At 43.9% G+C, this 23,536-nt stretch overlaps 1 protein-coding gene across 4 annotated transcripts in view; it reads right to left on the reverse strand.

Moving 5' to 3' along the window:
• dock11 (dedicator of cytokinesis 11) overlaps positions 1-23,536 on the reverse strand; it is a 292,933-nt gene that overhangs the window by 103,430 nt on the left and 165,967 nt on the right. For all 4 annotated transcript variants that reach the window (XM_069893719.1, XM_069893720.1, XM_069893721.1 and 1 more), the window contains exons 31-33: positions 20,408-20,586; positions 14,482-14,598; positions 8,932-9,031 (exon numbers count right to left, since the gene is read on the reverse strand). In XM_069893719.1, the coding sequence (XP_069749820.1) occupies positions 8,932-9,031; positions 14,482-14,598; positions 20,408-20,586 (396 nt within the window). The remainder of the gene's footprint in view (positions 1-8,931; positions 9,032-14,481; positions 14,599-20,407; positions 20,587-23,536) is intronic.

Genomic DNA, 23,536 nt, shown 5'->3' on the forward strand with positions numbered 1-23,536 from the left:
GGACAGATGCCATCTGGTCAATGTTCCAGTCATACCCTCTCACACTACGGCAACTTTCCTTTTTGCCGTTGGGCATCCATGCTCTGGATCGCAATGAATATGCCCTTTTAATCGTCAAGTACCCGTCACTGTTGGGATCCAATTTCCACGATGCTAAACCAGCATATGGCGTGGAGCACCACTTTGAAACCAATGGGTCACCAGTGTATGCACAGGCACAGCACCTCCTGCAAGGCAAACTCCTCCAAGTCAAGACCAAGTTTGCTGTCATGGAGGATTTGGATATCATCTGCTGTTCAAACAGCCCCTGGGCGCACCCGCTTCACATGGTCCAGAAGAACTCCGACAGTTGGCGTCCATGTGGTGGCCACAGATGACTCAACGACATCGCAGTCCCAGATAGATACCCCATCCCACATGTCCAAGATTTTGCTAGACGACTCCAGGGTTGCCAGATGTTTTCAAAAGTGGGCCTCATCAAGGGGTACTATCAGATTCTGATACATCCTAACGACATCCTGAAAATGCCAATTATTACGCCTTTCAGCCTTTTTGAGTTCCTTCAGATGCCTTTTGAATTAAAAAACGCAGCCCAGACATTTCAGCATCTGATGTACGTGGTTGGCAGGCCCCTCAATTTCATCTTGTGCATCCTACAAAGCTGTTTTCCACAAGACCAGAACGACATTCTCATTGCCAACCCTGATGCCAGCACACACAGGACACACCTGACTCGCCTTTTTGACAGGTTGCAGGAGTTTGGACCTACAGTGAACCTGTCTAAGTACCAATGCAGCCTGGAAACAATTGATTTCCTTATCACCCGTGAGGGTGCCACACCACTGCCAGATAAGGTAGAAGCCATCCATTGATTCCCCAGGCTGAGCACAATCAAGGGCATACAGAATTCCTGGGGATGGTGAACTTTTATCATAATTTCCTCCCCGGAGAGGCCACCTTCATGCAATCCCTATTTGACCTCATTAAATGCCAAAGTGCTCCAGTGGATACATGAAACCATTGAAGCATTCCAGGCAACTAAACTGGCATTGTCAGAGGCCACATCTTTGGCACATCCTGACTCTTCTTCCGCCCTGGGCCTCACAACAGACGCATTGGACAGAGTGGTTGGTGCGGTGCTGGAGCAGTGGGTCAATGAACAGTGGCGCCCCCTGGCTTTCTTTAGCAAAGATGTCTGGACACCAGAACTCAAATGCAACGCATTTGATCGCGAGCTGTTGGCCTTGTACCTGGCAATACGACATTTCTGGTACATGCTAGAAGGAAGGTTTTTTTGTCACTTACACAGACCACAAGCCATGAACTCGTATTCAGCAAAGTCTCAGACCCATTGTCGGCGAGGCAACTATGACACCATTCCTACATTTCGAAGTATACAACGGACATTCGCCACGTGGCAGGCAAGTCCAACATTGTGACCGCTATTCTGTCCAGACCGGCCATCTCCGCTATCTCAGGAGGACTCGATGCTGTTCAGCTAGCCAAAGACCAAATGGAGGATGCTGACATCCAGGCCTACTAGACTGCCATCACCAGCCTCACGGTTAGCGCTTTCTGTCCTTCACCAGGGAGCCTGACTTTACTGTGCGACATATCCACAGGCTTCCCCAGACCCATCCTACCCGCGACCTGGCAATGGTGGATGTTCAACCAAAGTCACGGCCTGTCACACCTTTCGATATCGTCCACAGTCTTATGGTCCACGGTCTGCCTGCTGACCAACAAGTTTGTGTGGCACGCCCTCTGCCACGATGTAACCCTATGGGCTAAGCCTTGTTTGGACTGCCAGCCTGCCAAAGTGCATAGACACACCAAGGCCCTGCTCCAGAGTTTTGACCCAGCGCAACACATCATGTGCACTTGAACATCGTTGGCCTGTTCCCGATGAGCCAAAGCATGCGGTATTTATTCACAATAGTTGACTGTTTTACCCTTTGGCTGGAAGCGATACCTCTGCCCGCATGTGACACAGAGACTTGCACCAGAGCTTTCTTGTCCACTTGGGTTGCACGCTTTGGCGTCCTGACCCACATCACCTCAGACTGAGGGGCCCAGTTCACTTCCTCGCTCTAGGTCCAACCTAGCCAACTTATGCGGCAACCAATTACATCACACCACAGCCTACCATCCTCAGGCAAACGGACTTGTCGAACATTTTCACCGCCATCTGAAAGCAGCCCTGAAACCTCGACTACATGGCCTGTATTGGATGGATGAACTCCCATGGGTGCTGTTAGGAATACGCACAGCACAAAAAAACCTACCAGCATTGTCCACTGAGATGGAGTACGACTCCCTGCTTACCATCCCAGGGGACATTCACTTCAAACCTTCCGGCCCACAATCCAGTGCTTGAGGGATCATATGGGTAAGCTGAAACCTCTGCCATCTTCCTGACACAGCTCTTCACCCTGCCACGTCCCTGCGGATCTACAGTTCATCGACTTCATTTTCGTTCACAGAGGACAGCAAGGAGCACTCCTGCAAAGGGCCATTCAAGGTGTTACAGCATGACATTGCTGTTTTCACCATGGACATTGGTGGGCTGCAGGACATGTTTACCATTGATCACCTCAAAGCGACGCATTTGGACTCTGGCCAACCTGTCCCGGCTCCCCAGGTGAGACAGAGGCCACTTGCCTAAAAACAGTACTGAACTTGCTCAAAGGGTGGCAATGATTTGGGGGGTTGTGGGGGGGGGTGTGCTGGTGCAGTGGGTTGAGCAACTGTGCGGTTAGACGTGCTGAGTTGCCGCCCCAGTCAGTTGATACGAGATAGTGCAGGGCCCCCCTTCCCTTCTAAGGAGAGGCCTGCATTGCCCGGGAGATGTCGCCGCTTCCTGGTTGTATATCTCTGGGCAGGCAGTGATTCCTCAATGCGCTGATGTCACTCCCATAGACCAGTGCGCCCCAGACAGGAAGTGGGTCATCCCCTTAAAGCAATGCGAGACATTTGAACAAATTTCAGTTTCTGGTTCACCCTCGTGTTGTGTGGATGTGCCTTCATTTCATTTAGCAGCTGCTACATCAGTACAGAGGGAAGAGTTACGCAGTGAGATCAGTTGGTACAGAGAGGAGGCAATATAATCATACTAACAACTCACTCTTCCCATTTATACAGAATTTGCTCTGGGATAAATTCACCAATTTTATTCATTTCAATCTGAACCCAAACTGCTTTTTCCACCCCTTTGTTAACAGGAGGTCAAAAATCTCAATTGAACTGCTTTGAAATAATTTTAAAAATTTGGTAATCAAATTTCCACGTTAATTTTTCCAAACCAATTTTTGACGTCTTGCCTTTCCAAATAAACTCTTGTATTATTTTATTCAAACTTTGATAGAATGATTCTGGTACAAGAATAGGTAGCGATTGAAATAAATATTGTAATCTCAGAAAAATATTGATTTTAATACAATTCACTCGTCCTATTAACATTATTTTCAAATTTTTCCATCTTTTCAAATCCTTTTACAACTTTTTCAATATTGGCAAATAATTTAACTTAAACAAATTATCAATATTTCTATTAATTTTTATTCCCAAATATTTAATTGCATCATTTTACCATTTAAATTTTGCCAATCTTTTACACTGAGAATAATCCATATCCACCATAGGGATCACCTCACTTTTGTCAACATTGACTTTATAACCCGATACTAGTCTATATTGTTTTAATCTTTTGTTCAACTTCTTTAATGATATTTCAGATCTCGTTAAATATACTATAACATCATTTGCAAATAAATTAATTTTATGATTTTTATTACCTACTTCATAACATAACATAACAATTACAGCACGGAAACAGGCCATTAGGCCCTTCTAGTCCGCACCGAACCAAACACCCCTTTCTAGTCCCACCTCCCTGCACAATGCACATAACCCTCCATCTTCTTCTCATCCATATACCTGTCCAACCTTTTCTTAAATAATACAATTGACACCGCCGCCACTATTTCTCCCGGAAGATAATTCCACACGGCTACCACTCTCTGAGTAAAGAAGTTCCCCCTCATGTTACCTCTAAACCTCTGCCCCTTAATTCTTAACTCATGTCCTCTTGTTTTAATCTTTCCTCCTCTTAACGGAAATAGTCTATCCACATCCATTCTGTCTATCCCTTTCATAATCTTAAATACTTCTATCAAATCCCCTCTCAACCTTCTACGCTCCAAAGAATAAAGACCTAATCTGTCCAATCTCTCCCTATACTCTAGATGCTTAAACCCAGGTAACATTCTGGTAAACCTTCTCTGCACTCTCTCCACTCTGTTTATATCCTTCCTATAATTAGGCGACCAGAACTGCACACAGAACTCCAAATTAGGCCGCACCAATGTCTTATACAATCTCAACATCACCTCCCAACTCCTATATTCCATGCAATGATTGATAAAGGCCAGCATACTAAAAGCCTTCTTCACCACCCTATTCACGTGAGTTTCTACCTTCAGGGAATGATGTACCGTCACTCCTAAATCTTTCTGCTCTTCTGTATTCCTCAATGCTCTCCCATTTACCACGTATGTCCTATTCTGATTCTTCTTACCAAAATGAAGCACCTCACACTTATCAGCATTAAATTCCATCTGCCATTTTTCAGCCCACTTTTCTAAGCAGCCCAAATCCCTCTGCAATCCTTGAAAACCTTCTTCATTATCCACTATTCCACCTATCTTAGTATCGTCTGCATATTTACTAATCCAATTCACCACCCCATCATCTAGATCATTAATGTATATAACGAACAACAATGGGCCCAATACAGATCCTTGAGGCACACCACTGGTCACCGGCCTCCAACCTGACAGACAATTATTCACTACCACTCTCTGGCCTCTCCCTTTCAGCCAATGTTCAATCCATTTGACTATCTTAAAATTTATACCCAAAGACTGCACCTTCCTAACTAACCTTGCATGTGGTACCTTATCGAAGGCCTTACTGAAGTCCATATAGACAACATCCACTGTGCTACCCTCATCCACATTCCTAGTCACCTCTTCAAAAAATTCAATCAGATTGGTCAAACGTGACCTTCCTCCCACAAATCCATGTTGAGAAATATTTAATTTCTTTATCAGTTCTAATTATTTCTGCTAATGGCTCAATTGCTAATGGAAATAAAAAATGTGATAATGGGCAAACTTGTCAAGAAGGCCTTTCTAATAAAAAGGTTTTTGACATTTGTTTATTTGTTATCACGTTTCCTTCTGGCTGATCATATAATTCCTTTATCCAATTTATAAAAGTATTTGGAATCCCAAAAGCATTAAGTGATTCAAATAAAAGGTCCTATTCCAATCTATCAAATGCTTTCTCTGCCTCTAATGCAACCACCACCGCTGGGATCTTTCTATTTTGTGCTATATTTATCAAACTTTTAAAAAAAAACATTATCTGCTGCACTTCTATTCCTAATAAAATCAGTTTGATCCATATTTATTAATTTTGGCAAAAATTCAGATAACCTGTTAGCTAGTAATTTTGATACAATTTTGTAATCTGTATTCAATAATGATATAGGTCTATATGAAGAAGAAGTTTGTAAACAATCTTTCCCTTTCTTCAGAATCACTTATTAATGCTGTTTTAAATGATTCTGGTAAATCATGTACTTTTTAAAAATTTGGTCTAATACCTCAATTAATAATTCCTTAAACTCTATAAAATTCTGATGGAAAACCATCTTCACCCAGTGCCTTATTATTCTGTAAAGACATTAGGGTCTCATAAACTTCTGTTTCAGACTAACTTTCAGAAAACCTCAACTTTTCATCTTCCTTTAACTCAAATAATCTTTTATTTTATTATTACCTTTCATAGATTCTGAATGATAAAATTTAGCATAAAATTTCTTAAAATTATCATTTATTTCCTGTGTTTTATAAGTAATCTGACCTGCAGGTTTCTTAAATGCAGTTATTGTTCTTGAAATTTATTCTGTTTTTAATTGCCATGTTAAAACTTTATGAGCCTGTTCACCCAACTCATAGCATTTTTGTCTCGATCTCATTATATCCCTCTCCACTCTAAAAGTCTGTATTGAATTAAATTCTAATTTCTTTGACTCTAGCAATTTTCTCTTCTGCTCATCTTTTTGCATGAATTCCCTTTTCCAATTTCATTATTTCTTTATCAAACTGATCTACTTCTTTCATATAATCTTTCTTTACTTTAGAAGTGTAGATGATTATTTGACCTCTTAAGTATGCCTTCATAGATTCCCATAGTATAAACTTACTTGTAACTGAATCTTTGGTGGTTTCAAGAAAAAAAAATGTGCTGCTTCATTTCATCACAAAATTCTTTTTTCTTCAATAAAGTTGTATTTTACTTCCATCTACAACCTATTTTTTGCGTTTCCAACAAAAGTGACAAAATTAAAGGTGAATGATGCATAAACTCATGCTTGATATTCCACCTTTTTAATGTTGAAATTGTGTAGAAATTAGAAACATATCTATTTGTGAACATGTTTTATATCAAAAAGAGTAAAAGGAATAATCCTTTTCATTTGGATAAATTTTTCTCCAAATATTCACTAGGTCCATATTGTTCATTAAATCTCTTACAATTTTTGCTACTTTATTTTTTGTCACTTTATTTCCTGACCTATCTAATTTAGGGTCTAAAGCAAAATTAAAATCTCCCTCTAGCATAACTTTCCCCTTAACATTATATAAATACATAAAAACATCTTGCATAAATTTACCAACATCTACATTTGGTGCATATACATTCAATAGGGTTCATTGTTCTGAACAGATCTGACAATTTACCATAACTTATCTTCCAGCTACATCTATACTAATATCCAATATTTTAATGGGTAGTTTTATTATTTATCAATATTGCCATACCTCTCGCCTTTGAGTTAAATGATGATGCTACTACAGTCCCTACCCAGTTCCTTTTATGTCAAATGTGTTTTTTGTAAAACATCCATGTCCACTAACTTTTTTCATATACTAATTATTTTTTCTGTTTTATTTGATTTTGTATCCCATTAATATTAATACTTATAAAATTCAATTAATCATCCATCTAGTCTTCCACATAATCTTCTAACCGTCCATCTTTCCACCTCCACTCCTCTCTCATTTCAAACACTAACAAATATAATTCATAATATAATTATTATATTTAGGTGTATTAGTAAAGAAAAAGAAAAGAAATACAGAAAATGATAGAACCCCCCATCAAAGGTGTTCATTGTTAGTAATATGTCCTTACTTCCTTGATCTGTAGGAGTTGTGATGAAAAGCACACCCAAAAGCACTCCGCAGAGGCCAGGCTCACGCTCCCAACTAACTCTCCCAAAATATTATACTGCCTTTTATTGCCTCCAATCTATTCAATCTCTACCAATTTCAGTTTTTCATATATCTACCGGGTAAGAACTTTCCTCCCTAACATTCGCTCTCAAAACATTTTTTCTACTTCATCTCCTCAGCTGAAATCTTTCTGCATCCTCTCTCATTTCAAGCATCTCCCAGTTCTCATCTCCCCTTCTCAGGGGAGCAAACACTTTTGCTTCATTGTGTTCTGAAAAAATTCTATTTTTTCCTTCAGGAACAAAAATCTTCAATACTGCTGGTACTAAAATTTTTTTTTTAACCTTTCTTCCTTAACCGATATTGAACAGCATTGAATTCTTTTTTTTCCAACAAATCAAAACTTATATCAGGGTAAACCTTATTTCCATTGTAAAATAATAGTCTCTCTTTCGCTTGTTTCACTGCCAGTTCCAGGATCTTTTCCCTCACTTCGTAACGAAGTAACTTGAACAGTATTGAAAGTGGTTTTTGATCTGGCTGCGGTTTTGGTCGTAATGCTCTATGGGCTCTTTCAATCTCAATATCTCCTTGAAATTCATTTTCCCCCAAAAGATTGCGGGAGGATCTAACGTTGCAAAAATCTCTTCCTGTCTTGTCCTTTGTCGCCTTCTTTAAGTCCAACAATTTTTATATTATTTCTTATACTGGAATTTCCTAACATCAATTTTCTCAGTTAGTCGATCTTTTGTTGCGGTCACTTCTGCTTGAACTTTTTTCATTCGTTGTTTAAAATTTTGAATTTCAAATTCATTCCCTTTAATTTTTTCTTCCACCACTTCAATTTTTTTATTCATTTGCAACAATATTTTTTCACCATTTTTGTATAACCCTTATTTTCAATTATATTTTAATTAAATTTTTTTAACTTCCATTGTCAATTGCACCAGAGATTACTGAAAAATATCCATATATTTCTTCATTTCTGTTGTAGATGTACAATTCTCTTTTATTTTCTCTTGTTTTTTTAGTCAGAACTCTTCGTTCTACGTACATTTCCTCTTCTTCCTGTTCTTCTTGATCACTGGAGCTGCAGACTTCTTGAGCCTTTTTAAAATTGCTTCAATTTTTTTTCCTGCGGTCTGCACATGTGCAACTCCTCGTGTGTGCGCAGTCACGTCTTCTCCCATGGCAGGCGGCCATTGTCAGGAGAGACCCTGCACAGCGACGTCCAAGGTCTCCCCAGCTCCAGGCTTATCCCCATGGGCTCCTACCTTCCGGGCAGCTCCAAGGTCGGTCTCTTCTTTATCTGCTTCCCTTTTCTTGTTCAAGTTCTTGAAAGATAGTAATTGTTTTATCCTTCTTAGGTGGACTTCCGAGTTGTTCTGAAGGCCTTCCAACAGCTTTTCTTTCTATTTTCTTTTAATCACTTCAGCCTTTTTAAACTCTTTTTTGAAACTTTTATGGAGAGAAGGGATTCCAAGTCTAGCCCCACGTGGCACCCCCCCCCACTTATAAAATGTTCCTGTGATCCCTTAACACTATCTAACTACTCTTGAAACCTATTGGTTTAAAGTCTACACTCTGCATGCAATGTTTAACAGTTAACTTCGTCAATGAGTTTTACCTGCTGGAGTTAACTCTCTGTCGGTGAAGATACCAGATTTGCGTGCAGCTGGTCTGTTCATTGCCGATGAGATGTTCAACACAAGGTCATCCCGAACACACTATTTTACAAAAAAAAATTGCCACAATTCAGTAGAATTCTGATAATTAAATATTTTTTTTCCACATGGTTGGAGACTATTCAACCCAAATTGATTGTTCTAGCTCTATCCCGACAATCCTGATTGCTCACTCTTTTCCCTGCAGAGCCTTCCTCCTTTACTATTAGCCCCTCCACATTCGGAAGATACAATTGAACCTCCTTCCAATAAAACTGCAGACATTGCCTGGGAATTTGTCTCTATTTTTGTTGGCCAATTAGTGAAAATTCTGATCACCATCCCTCCTTTATCAAGTATGGTGTAAAATGTAACTTGTAGGGAACAGCAGATGAATGAGTAATTCTTCTCATTTAAAACATCTTCTTTGACTTTCTAAAAAAAAATTACCCTGGAGATGGGAGTATCATCATATCACCAGCAAATCTGATATTGCAGTCCTTTGAGACAGAGTTTCACCACAAACTTACAAGGAATCCTTGACTGTGGGTCTCCGAGGCTCTGGAGGTCATGAGCAGTTGATCTGCTGTGGGGTTTTGTGCTAAGCAAGAGTATCCTTGTGGTAAACCACTGTGATGTATCATTATCTGGTCAGAAATACCTATTGGCCAGTTGTACCTGTGGCCCCTCCCCACAGGCTCCTGTATTCAGGTGATTGTTCCACAATTCCATATTACTCAGTGTGGGACAACCAAACAGCAGTCATATGCTATGTTCTCAGGTGAATTAAAGCCTATTGGTTTCTCCACAATAGTCTCCTGAGTGATTGATGGTGCATCAATTTAATTCACTTCAAGTTTTCTACAATGGGTCCTCAAATCAAAAAAACTAAAAATTGACCCTCAATCGCCTGAGGCATCTGTCAGCTTCAAACTCTGGCTGCGCTGTTTTGAGGCATTCCTGCAGGCCTCCTCTACCATCGTGCAATCAGAGACTGACAAACTGCCGGGTCAACACCCTGGTATACTCCATAATCAGGGATGCCTCAACATATCAGGTGGTCACGGACATCCTCAAAGGGCAATACCCACGTAAAGTCAACGTTGTCTATGCTAGACACCTTCAGTGACTCAAAAGCAACAACCCAGTGAGTCAAACACGAGTTGATGCATCCTACCATCACTGGGCTCACAGGGCCCAGTGCCCGCTGCAGAGTATATAGAGGACCTGATCTGGATGCCTATGTTGCAGGAATCAGGTCGAGTTACATACGACAGAGACTTTTGGAGCAAGGGGAACTCGGTCTGCGGAGAGCAGTTGAGCTGACTCTCCAGAACATGGAGGTCTACTTGAGTGACAACGCAGCCACCTCGTGGTCACCCCGATCGCAGGCTTCCTGCGACATGCCACCATCTCCCCACTCCATTAACAACCAGACTACAGCAGCAGTGCTCCACGAAAGCCTCCTGACATTCTCAACCAGCTCTGGTAATGACCCAACCACAGCTGCGGTGTTCCAGAAACCCCCAAAATGCTACTTCTGTGGCATAGGCAAGCATCAGAGGAAATGCTGCCCAGCAAAGGATTCAATCTGCTCAAGCTGCAGAAAGAGCCACTACGCCAAAGAATGCAAGTCCAAACCCTTTCCTAGCATCTCCACGTGCGGATTGTGGGGGCCGTCTTCCGCAACACCGCCATCACCTGGGGCTGGCAGCACCAGGTGTGATCCTTGGGGGCCGCCATCTTGAACATCATCTTCAGTATCCCGTAGCGCCACTTGTGGGGTGCGCAAGCCGCCATCTTGGGTATCATTTTCCAGATCCGGCAATACTGCATGTGGGCCCTAGGGCCATCATCTTGGATGCTGCCGTCTTCTACCGCAGCGAGGTACGACGACACAACTCTAGCCTCCATCACCCTCAAACAGGAGTCCGCACCAACTCGCCAGGTCGACGACGGACATCAAGGTAAATGGCCATGTGATGAGTTGTGTTTTCGATAGTGGGAGCACGGAGAGATCTATACTTCCTCCTCACAGTACTGCCGGTGAACCAGAAGGTCTCCCTGGCCTCCAAGTCCTATACAGCGGATGTTCAGGGCTTCTGTATTGTGACTTTAATGGTGCGGGGTACTGTATATGACAACCTTAGACTGATGGTAATGTCACAGCTCTGCGCTGCTGTACTGTTGGGGCTTGATTTTCAATGTCCCCTTAAAAGCATGACGATGGCATTTGATCAGCCCCATCCCTCACCGTTTGTAACCAGCAATTCAATAGCCAACCCGCTTATGTACACATTCACCTACCTAACCACTCACCATGCACAATTTGCAGGCTCTCCACACTTAAAGTCCCCTGTCCGTCGCTATTCGCCAACCTCACCCCGACTGCAAACCTATCACCACTAAAAGCAGATGGTACAGTGCCGGGGACAAGGCCTTCATCTGGGCAGGGGTACAGAGCTTACTTAAGGAAGGGGTTATTGAAGCCAGCAATAGCCCTTGGAGAGCATAGGTAGTGGTAGAGTGGAATGGGGAAAAGAATAGAATGGTCATTGACTACAGTCTGACCATCAATAGATATACCCTATTGGACGCAAACCCCCATCTGTGAATCGCCGATATGGTCAACCAAATTGTCCAGTATCATGTCTTCTCAACCACTGACTTAAAGTCGGCACAACATCAGCTACCTATCCACCCAGGGGACTGTCAGCACACGGAGTTCAAGGCAGTTGACCGCCACCGCCACTTCCAGCGGGTCCCCTTTGGCGTCACGAATGGCGGGAGATGGACTGCATGGTGGATCAGTATGAGTTGCGGGGTGCTTTCCTGTATCTCGATATTGTCACCATCTGCAGCCATAACCTGCAGGACATGATGCCAATCTCCAGAGATTTCTCAAGACAGCCAAGTCCTTAATCTGACGTACAACAAGGCCAAGTGTGTGTGTTCCGCACAACTCGCCTGGCCATTCTTCGCTGTGTCATGAAGAATGGTGTCATTGCACCACATGTAACCACTCTTGGAGCTTCCCCTTCCACCCAGCCTCAATGCCCTGAAGAGGTTTCTTTGGCTTTTTCTCCTATTAAGCTCAGTGGATCCCCAATTATGCAGACAAGGTCCCCTCTTATCAAATCTACGTCCTTCCCTCTGGCAGAGGAGGCTTGTGCCGACATCGCCAAGGCCACGATGCATGCTATGGACAAATCCACCCCTTCTGAGATGGAAAACGATGCATCAGACTTTGTTCTGGCAGCCACCCTTAATCAGGATGACAGGGACATGGCATTTTTTTTCACGCAGCCTGCAGGGCCACAAGATTTGACACTCCTCAGTCGAAAAAGAGGTCCAAGCCACTATCGAGGCAGTGCGGCACTGGTGCCATTACCTGGCCGGTAAAAGATTCACCCTGCTGACCGGTCAATCTGCTGTCACATTCATGTTCAACAATCAGCAGCGGGGCAAAAATCAAAAACGTTAAAATACTGCAGTAGAGAATAGAATTATCCACCTATAACTAGGACATCCTGTACTGGCCGGAGAAACCTAACGAGCCACCAGATACCCTATCCCACGGGACGTGCCAGCGCTCAGATCGACCAACTACAAAACCTCCACAATGATCTCTGTTGCCCTGAAGTCATCAGGTTTTTTCACTTTGTTAAAGCACGAGATTAGGACCATGACAAAGAACTGCCAGCTTTGTACTGAGTGCAAGCCACACTTCTACCAGCCAGACAGGGCACAACTTATTAAAGCCACTTGCCCCTTCAAGTGACTTCTTGTTGACTTTAAAGGACCCCTGTCCTCCACTGACCATAACATTTACTTCCTTAACATCATTGACGAATGCTCCTGCTTTCTATTTGCAATCCCTGCTTAGACACGACTGCTGCCACAGTCATCGAGGCCTGGTGCAGACTCTTCACTCTATTTAGCTTCCCCAGTTATATCCACAGTGACCCAAGGCCTTCCTTTATGAGTGATGAGCTGCGCCAGTACCTGATGGCCAGAGGCATTGCCAGAAGCAGGACCACCAGTTACAACCTTCAGGGTATCCGGTAAGTGGAGAGGGAGTATGCTACGGTCTGGAAGGCAGTCCTCCTGGCCTCAAAGGGCATCCCAGTCTCCTGCTGGCAGGAGGTTCTCCCGGAGGCACTCCACTCTACCAGGTCCCTGCTGTGCACCACCACTAACCCTACACCACATAATCGTATGTTTTCCTTCCCCAGGAAATCTGCGACAGGGATCACACTACTGGCATGGCTGACATCCCCAGGGCCCGCCCTGCTCCAGAAGCACATGAGGTACCATAAGTCTGACCCGTTAATTGAAAGGGTCCACCTCTTCCATGCCAACCCCAAAAATGCCTACGTGGCATATCTGGACGGACACGAGGACACGGTTTCCATCAGGGACTTGGCTCCATCAGGAGCCCTGGAGATCACTCTTAATCACCCCACACCCTCCTCACCGTTGAACACACACGATGCACCTGGCCTCTGGTATCCTGCCTCCACCCCAAGAAAAGATACATCAGGCATGGCCCCCACCCACCAGCACAAGACTGATGGATACGAACAGGCACCTGAGACCATTCGGGACTCTGGTGCTGAACTGAAGCTGGAACCAGTCCAACGACAGTTCCAGCGAACAACCAGACCACCTGATAGGCTGAACTTTAAATTGTAAACGTGTAACTTTGTAAGTTCCATTTCACCCCGCGGGACTCTCTTTTAAAAACAAGGGGTGAATGCGGTAAACCACTGTATGATTATCTGGACAACCACACCTATTGTCTGATTGTTCCAGTGGCCCCTCCCCCCACAGGCTCCTGTATAAAAGCGACTGTTCCACAGCCCCCGCTACTCAGGGTGGGACAACTGAACAGTCGAGATATGATATGTTCGCAAGTAAATTAAAGCCTATTGGTTGCTCCACAATAGTCTCCTGAGTGATTGATGGTGCATCAATCACGTCCGCAAGTCTTCCTCCATTCCGTGGACATTTTTAGCTGACTCCAGCCCCACTCTTTTGTTATTTTTTTTTGGTCAAAGTGTTTTTGTATTTTACAGGAAGTATTTTCATAAAAGGTTGTACAGTGCTAATTCTGTTTTAGTAAGTGATACACCATGGTAATGTGCCCTTCCAGCTCAGGAAGTGATTAAATGACCTACAAGCCACCTCAAGTACATTTTTGGAGGGTGGTAGGAAACCTGGAGCAGCCAGACGAAACCCACGCAGACGCTGGGAGAATGTACAGACTCCTGATAGACAGCACTAGATTTGAACCAGGATCGCTGATGCTTAATAGCACTGCATGAACCGCTATGCTTAGTGTGTTGCCCAGCAACCTTGCATCATTTTCTGAGAGTGTGTAACATACAACCAGGCTTAATACTCGGGCAGATTTGCTTGAATTCTGATCAGCAATATTCTCGATGCTTGCACATTCTGTTCACCTCTCCTCCAGCAACACCATATAGAGCAAAGAGGAGCTTCGCACTTACGGTATTCGAGAAAGTCACGCCAAGAGGAGATAGATCCTTCACAATGAGCTGCTGCACATTGGCAAACAATATTTTGAGCAATGGCAGGTACAGTTGGGCGATCCTTGCTTGCTGATTCTGGAATAAAGGAATTAAGTTGTTAAACATTTATTAAAGATGTATGTACTTTCAATGCATCAAAATTCTGTTCCTGTTGAATCCAGGCAAGGAACAAGCCAGAAAGTAAAACTGTTGACATGTACAGTGCATGATTCAGCATTATTTATGTACCCATGACCAACAATGTACAGCCACCAGGGTTTATGAAAGTAGTCAGTCTTCCAATTGCTCCGTGAAAAAGACACGCCACGTGGCACTTAATCATCATTTCGTACAGCTCATTCATCCTTCTCTAGTCAAAGCCTCTCTCCCTAACACTTATGTTCCCTCTGCCCAACTTCCCCTGCCCAATATAATGCCACTTCCCTGGTCTTGCCCTGAACTATCCAGAACTTCATTGGAAGCCTGGGACCTCCAACACTCCCTCAGAATGACATTGGAGCTTCAATCTGGATTTTGTTAGGAAAACAGAGAGGAGGATGAGCCTTGAATTTCCTTGCAAAACGCAGACTGGCCCTTCAATGAGGCCGTGCTATGCTGTTGGAGGAGGGTCACCTGTCAGAACAGGATCCGTAGGAGCATTTACGCTCGAAGGGATATTGTGCAAGTCCATAGTTTCCCGAGAGTGGCAGTACAAAGGATAGGGTGGTAAAAAAAATGTGTACAGTATACATGCCTCCATAAGACAGGGCATAAAATATAAAAATCGGGAAGTCATGTTGCAGCTGCCTAAAACTTTGTTAGTATGATGTGGTGTCGGTGCTGGGCAATTGCTCATCAAAAGGAGGTGCAAGGTATACCTTCCATCCGACAGCCTACAGGTCACCTTAGGGCAAGGTGTAGTAACTGTTTAGCCTCCCATTCAGGGTCATGTAAAGCCATAGATTGCAGATGGTGGATGGTTTTTACAAGTAGATTCTACAAATTGGAATTTTAAAACTAAAAACACTGGGCAGATGAATCTGCTGATCAATGGCCAATATGGACATTGCAACTAAAGATGGCAATGGGAAGCCACTTCAGTATTTTTTCCCCATGTATAATCATGAACTCAATGTTGATGAGAGTCTCAGCTGAAAGATGGACCCTTCAACAAAGGAGAACAGGAGAAGCAACAACTACAATTCGGAGAGTTAGAGGTCATGATGGATGGAGAGACATGATCGCCCATGCCAAATGGCACAGTACATATTTCTGGTTGCCACAATGCAGGAAGAATACAAGTGTTTTCAGAAGGAGCAGAAGAGATTTATTAGGATGTTGCATGAATGAGTTACAAAAAGAGTTTGGATTGTGACAGAATATAGATATGCTTTTGGGAGATGAACTGGGGCAGGTATTTTGGTGTAGGTCACATGCACAAACTTTAAAATAGCTCTTATTTAAAAGACTGGAGCTCTGCTCATGCTAAACATGTCAGGGCCTCAGAGCCTTTGCAAAAGCTTTGGAGAGTGCCCAAGAGACTTCACTAACGGAATGTTGTTTACAAAAAGGCAACAGATGAAAGAGTTTGTCAGAGCCGCATTCTGTCTGGAGGGGAACTTGCTGTTCTAAGAGGGTCATGTGGTTTTGCAAGCAGAGAGAGTAAAAAAGGCTTTCTCTCTAAGAGACAGACAGACAGACAGAGATGAGTTTTACAGTCAGCAGCAGCAGCTGGAACTAGAAAAAACAAGCTGGCAAGCTTGTGGAAAACCCCATTTGGAAGACAGGTTGTGAGTGCTTAGTTCAGCCTGGTCAAAGCCCTTGTGGTTCATGCAAGAAGAGAGGACTGGCTGTCTAATGTTTCACGTGAAATAGGAGAAACAAAAAGGCCCTCTGTGGTGACCTGAAAGAAAGAGTTTATCATCTGGAGAACCCTGAGGGGGGAAGTTTCGTCAGCAAGACACTGAAGTGGCTGATGGAAGTACATCAGTTGTGGGTTTCGTGGAACAAAAAATATCTCTCTGAAAACTGACAGGAACCTTCCTGAGTGATAACTATTTACCTTTCAAGCACAAAAGCCCGGTGAACTATATAAATGTCAAATTCTGTGCACAGTATAAGAATTGCCTGCAACCAGTGAGCTTGGAGGAGTGAGAAGTGAGATTGGACAGTGAATCAAATAACTTTTCTGAACTTACGCACATTTTACATGCACGTGCGCTTAGAATTAGAAAGGGAGTTAGGTTACTTAAGTCAATAGTTATAAGTTAAAGTGTGATTCTGTTTTCATGTTTAAATATAATTAAAAGCTACTTTTGTTTAAGTAACCATTTGTCTTGGTGAATATCTATTGTTGAATGCGGGGTATAAATGGTGAAGCAGATCACCTATAACTGGGAAGTGTGGGATTGCCTGCTTGGGAGGTTGCTCATAGAAAGAAGTTCATGAAGATGGAAAGGGGACAGAAGAAATTCACCAGAGCATTACCACGTCCTGAAAGCTTGGTTTGCAGGAGAAGTTGTAATAATCTGGATCTTCATTCCCTGGAACCCTGGCTGAGGAATGACCTGATAAAGATCTTCAAAATCACAAGGGGCAAGGATGTGCACACAAGATAGTCAATCTAGAGCTGAAGGAAATAGGCTTACAGTGAGAGGGGAGAGATTTAAAAGCCTCCTGAGGGGCAATAGTAGGTTGTCTATCAGGTGGCAAAAGTGATTTAGGAGAGGAGGGTATCAGTTATACCCTCATGGACATAGGAAGAGTTTGAAGGATGTGGGATAAATGCAGGTAATTAAGATGAGTCGAGAATGCCATCTTGGTTAATGTGGACAAGTTAGGCCAAAGGCTGAATGACAACGACGCCATGAGGAGGAAGTAAGAATCCTTCGCTTTGATGCCACACAAGCACAGCAGCTGTGTCACGGCTCCAGGGACCCAGCCTCGATCCTGACCTCTGTTGCTGACCATGTAGATGTTACCTTTCCCCCGGCTGCTCGGTTTTCCACCCTCAGCCCTAAAGCACACAGTTGATGGGCTAATCGGCACTGGGAGTTACCCTGAAAGGTGGTGGGTGGTGGGAGAATCCAAAAAAAGGGGTTTTGCATGCTAAGATGTTGCAAACCTCTCTGTACTATGGGCAGTTCGGGTGAACGTTTATTTCCTCTCTGTTGTAGACAAATATTCCCGTTTCCCGTTCGCCATCTCTTACCCTACTACTTCTGCCGCCACTGAGGGGGCCCCTTCTGTGGAGAAGTGATCACTGCCACCGAAGCATCCTGCCACTGTAAGTACACAGAAGGGGCCCTAGGCGGCAGCGGTCGTCTACATTGGTCACGCCGAAGGGGGCAAGAGGCGAGCATCAAGGGCTTCTGCACGGTAGGCTGCAGCTTCCAGGGAGCGGACCACACCGATGACACTCGTTAGAGAAGCATTGCTTTCTTCCAGCAGTCCCTGTCAGGTCGCCCTCGATCACAGGCCTCGCACACACACATCCCGGATGAGTCATTCCACTTCCCCAGTGGTCACCCCGGTCTCAGTCATGCATGGGCGCACCAGTGCCCCAAGGTAAGCCTCTACTGTCTCACCCGGTTGTTGTAGCCTGGTGTGAAGCAGGTATCTGGAATAGAGTACATTTGCCAGAAGCTGGTAAATGTTTTCCAGGATGGCCAGTGCAGTCACAGATTGCCAGCAGCGCGAACGGGTCCAGTTTCGTGTGCAGGATCAGGAGTTTCTTCTGGTCCGAGTTGATGACCTCAGCCTGAGTGCGGATGATTGCCCTGATCGCATGCTTCCAGATCTCAAAGTGGGCTGGAGCTTCCAGGCGTTGGGGGCCGATATCCAGTTTCTCGATGCTGAGAAACCTCTCCATGATTCTTTAAAATTAAGCCAATGAAATTGTGGTGTGATGCATTGCGAACAAAACAAGTACAAACAACGAAAGGCTGTACTCCAGGCTTTCGTTTGTGCTTGTTTTGTTCACACTGCAGCGCACCACAAAGGGTATAATCCCAAGGCAGGCAAATGGAATGAGAATAGATGGGAAAGATCAGGTTGGTCATCATGGATTTGGTGGATGTGTGAGAAAATAGGATCCTGGGAAATAAGTGGGGACGTGATCTCTCTGAGAGCTAAATTTCCTCCTGCTGTGCCATTTGAGGAAATGGAGAAAATACAGGAGGGCTTTAAGGAAGATCAGAAACTGGTCTCACAGCTGCCCTTAGTGGTGAAAGTTCACATCTACAACATGATGCAGCATTTTACAAACTGGGCACATGAAAGAGACACAATGACATTTTAATATTCCATATTCCCTGCTCCACCACCCCAACAACTCCACTGATCTTGCCTGTAGCATTCCTCCTGCTGCATTCCAATGAAATAGCACAAGCTCAAATCACGGCTCCTCATCTTCCTCTGGGCTGTCTTCAGATAACCTGCTCTTCCAGTTTGTAGCAATTGAAGAAAGCTCACCAACTTGTACGTTTTACTACAATGACCACCATCTCAGAGGCAGTGCTAAAACCCACCAACAAGGCGGACAAGGAAGATCATGCTGCGAGAAGCAAGTTCTGACGTTCACAAAATCCTGGGTGTTCTAGCTTAGTTCAATTGATTGTCACCGGTACCTTTGACAAGGACGTAATGTCCTTGCTCTCATCACAGAAAGTCCATGTGAAGTATCAGCAAGTGAGATGGTAGGCAGATAGTATGCTGTCTTTGGCTAGGAGAGGATTTGTATGTAAAGAGGAAATAGATAGGGTTGAGAGTCAAAATCTTTTTCTCATGGCTGGGGTATCAAAACCATAAGATGCAAGGAATAGATTTAAAGATGATCCTTAGAATAAGTCTATTTATTTATTTTTACACAGAGTGTAGCTGAAATCTTGCCAGAAGAGGTGGTGGAATCAGATACATTTACTGTGTTTAAGAGACATTGAGATAGACAATTAAATGGAAAACGGAGGTCCAAATGGAGGCAAATAGGATTAGTGTAGATGGGCTAAAAGGTTGGTACGGACAGTTGGCCAAACGGTCTCTGTTACAATCCATGGCTCTGGAACAACAGCAATTATGTAGGGCCTTAGTGATACTAAGTCTCGCAGGTATAGTCTCCCTATCTTAGGAAAGACATACTTGTGATCAGAAGTTTATCAGGTTGGTTCCTGAGACAGTGAGATTGTTGTACAAGGAAGGAATTAAACAGACTAGCCTGTATTCTCATGGAGTTAGGAGAATGAGAGGAGATCTCATGGCAACATGTAAAATTCTAAAGGTTTGTGGCACGATATGTATATGAATGATAGGGATCACCAACTTAAATTGAGGCACCAGGTACCCAGGGTGGTGAGGAATTAAAATTTCTTTACACAGTTATGAAAATCTTTGGAGTTCTCTGCTCAAAGGGCAATGGACACCATCATGGAGTGTATTCAAAGGAGAGATCAATAGGTTTTTTGCATATTCAGGGAAATGATGGATATCGGATTAGTGGAGAAACATGGCACCGAGGTAAAGGATCAGCCACAATGTTATTGAACAGCAGAGAAGGAACGAAGGCCTGAATGGCCCACTCCTGCTCCATATGTTCTTATCTTCCCAGTGATTTGTGATGGTACATAGATGAACATACAATGAACTCAATCTGGCTGAATATGGATCACAAGTTGTGCAACAGATCAATCCAAGAATCATCATCTGTACATTGGTATTCACTGGGTTGTAAATAGAAATCAAATCCTCCTCCTGCTTATCCTTAACCCTGTTATCCCAAGGATTCCATCATGCAGGTTGTTCACAGGCAACACAGGAAGGATTTATACGCATCTGCTGTGCACATTTGACATCAATGCGAATGCCTTGTCAGCAGCTGCTCAGGCAGTGGAAACAACTCTAGTCTTTGTACCTTGTGCGAGTACCGAGCATCAAATGTGTGCTTCATCACCAGGCTCTTGACAATGGCAATGGCCGGAGCCCGGCTATCCCGAGGCTCATTGAGTGCGATGGCGAGTTCCCTTAGCAGAAGCCCCACCAGGAAGTGATGTCTGCAGAAGTCATCGGTGAGTGTGCATTCCAGTTGCAAATCTACACAGATAACACACAGAACAGTTATGGTAAAAGTAGCCGACGCAAAAAATATATTAATATTTTCTACCCATAATATATATAGTGGCAGCCTTTGCATTGGAAGCAGTTCATTGGAGTTTATATAATGACTATAGGCAGTCCTCGGGTTACGAACGAGGTCTGCTCCTAAGTCTGTCTTCAAGATGAATTTGTAGGCAAGTCGGAACCAGCACTTGCATCAGATTTACGCTTTGGAGTGTGGTTACAAGAGTAAATAAGAGGAAAATTTACATCAAATACAAAGTTACGCACTCAACACAATGTTAACGGCAGCCTGATCTGACTTACAATGGGGGACAGCATTCTCCTTCCTTGAGCTGACAAACCATTGAAGCCCATGCATTGTCTGTTCAAAAGTATAAGTAGTGCGTAAGGCAGACGTTCGTAACACAAGGATTTACTGTATTTGCGGTGGGCAGGTTTCCTCATGAAGAAAGAATGGACAGAGCAAGCTCATATAATGCACATAAGCGCAGTATAAGCACAACAGGTCATGCAGTACCACAGGAAGTAAAAGGCAATTTCAGGCCCGAGGCCTTTGCCAGGAATCTGTAAAGTGGGAGAGGAAGGGGAAGGAGCACAGTCTAACAGGCAGGATGTCATTGGTGGATACACGTAGGAGGGTAGAAGAGAAAGAAGCTGAGAAGTGGGAGGGGGAGAAATGCAGAGGGATAAGGGTAGCTCTCCGATAGGAAAATTCTCTGCCAAAAGGGCTTTGGGCACATGGATGCCTCTCCTTTGATGCTGACCGATTCACAGGAAAAAAGTAATTATGCACTGTGTAAGATCTAAAAGAAATAAATCAATAATAAGATGACATTGAATTATCTACAGAATTGGCACACCAAAACCCCTTGGCTGACAGATTATCAGAAGTGTGACTCCATAATGAGGGTCCCACTGGGAGCACTGGCCTGACGAGATTATTTATTACCCAGGATAATGGCAATGCAAGCATTTTCAAATTATCCTGAGAATCCATCATGAGGCCAGTTGATGGGCCTGGAGTCACATACAGGCCTAACTAGGCAAGGATGGTAGATTTCCTTCCTCTAAGACAACAGTGAAAGAGATGAGCTTTTCTAACAATCATGTTACTCTAAAACATTTTTTTGCTTAAATTCCAAATTATTAACTAGTCAATTCCAATTGTGCCACAGTAAGATTTGAACTCGGCACTGTGGATTGCATGTCCAGTCCCTGTCAAACATCTAGATAATGAGACAGAGGCCACAGCTGTTGAGATGTGGAGTCTAAAGTCTTCCACTCAGTGGCAAAGTGAGCAAAAAAATCTCATTGAACATATGACCTTGGCTCCCATGATCTCATTATCCCTTCAACGTGAGGGGTTATCAATGGAAATTTCACTGTGAACATGGGCTGGCTCATGCCCAAGGATAACATTAGTTTGAGTGCTCACAATACTGTGAATAGAAAATACAACCCAAGGCCAAGAGTTCACTGCTGTTCCCATGGCCCACTGCACAGGAATCAAAGGAACCTGCGACTGTGGTGAAAAAAAAAGGCAGGCAGATTTCACTCAATCCCAGGAGGTTTTAATAAACCAAACTCCAGGCATAAAATTTCAGACAGGAAACAGGTTGCTGGCATCTCCTGGTCAAGTGACCAGGTTCAATCTTGACCCATGTCTATATGGTGTTTGTACATTCTTCCTGGGACCGTTTCAGTTTCCCTGGGGTGCACCCACATCCTGAAGGCATGCAGGTTGGTTAATAATTGGCCACTATAACTGACCTTGTTGGGACTTTCTATGGCAAGAGAATCAATGGCCTTGTGAGAGAGAATAAGTTGGATGGGGCAATTCAGGCTGATGGGTTGATCAAGGGAACAGGCTGAAGGGTTTGCTCAGTTAGCTGGAGGCATGGACTGAATGGGCCAAGTGGTCTCCTTCCATGTCCTGATCTGTGGGCAAGTCTTCATTCGTTTCCTCAAAAGCTTCTTTGAGGAATGGTGAGATTTCTCAAACATCAGGAGAGGTGTTCTTCCCTGATCACGAGCATTCCCTGAGCCAGGGAGAAAAGAAAACGCTTGGAGTAGGAGAGGTGAAATGCATGGGGTGAGGGTGGGGTGCAGAGGAGGGGGGTATGTGGGTAAAGGAAGATTAAGTGAAGGAATGTGAAGGTGAGGGAATTGCAAAGAGGGAAGAGGGAAGATTAATGGGTTGTACTCTGACAGATTCCACCAATGACCTGAGAACACAAACCAATTCAAAACATCAGGTTGAGTCACATGGTCATGCAGCACAGAACCAGGCCCTTCAGCCCATCAAGACTGCACCAAACAATTCAGGCTCACATCTTTGTCCTTAATTTAAATTTAAGTTTTTTTTAAAACTTTGAATTATAAAAATTTATAGACATAAACCCCTTACAGACAATGCGGGATTCAAACCTAGATCCCGATCCCTGGCGCTGTAACAGTACTGGGCTAACCGCTAGGCTAACCTTGCTTCCCAAATTCTCTTTACACACCCATGAACTTCCTCCAGATCCAAAACCTCACCCACAGAGGAGAGGCAAGTTGCAGCAGCCAATTAACCTGCTCTGCAGCATGTCTTTGGGATGTGGGAGGGAACTGGAGCACTTGGAAGGAGACCCACATGGTCACAGAGAGAGAACGTGCAAACTCCATCCAGACAGCGCTGGTGTGCAAGATCAAACCCAAGTCTCTGGGACAGTGAGGAGACCACTCTACCCACTGTGGTGTTCCAAATGGGGGTGGAGGGGATGGGCAGGCTCAAGTTCATGAAGTAATCTTGACTTTTAGCCAAAGGGACAGATGAAGTCCAGCTAGTGTGAACCCTGTGGAATAAACAGAGAGAGATAAGGGCCAGAGTCCATAGTTCACTGAAACTAGGAACACAGATAGATCCGGTAGAGTGAAGAAG

Source organism: Narcine bancroftii, chromosome 8 (assembly GCF_036971445.1).
Source record: "Narcine bancroftii isolate sNarBan1 chromosome 8, sNarBan1.hap1, whole genome shotgun sequence".
NCBI lineage: Eukaryota > Metazoa > Chordata > Chondrichthyes > Torpediniformes > Narcinidae > Narcine > Narcine bancroftii.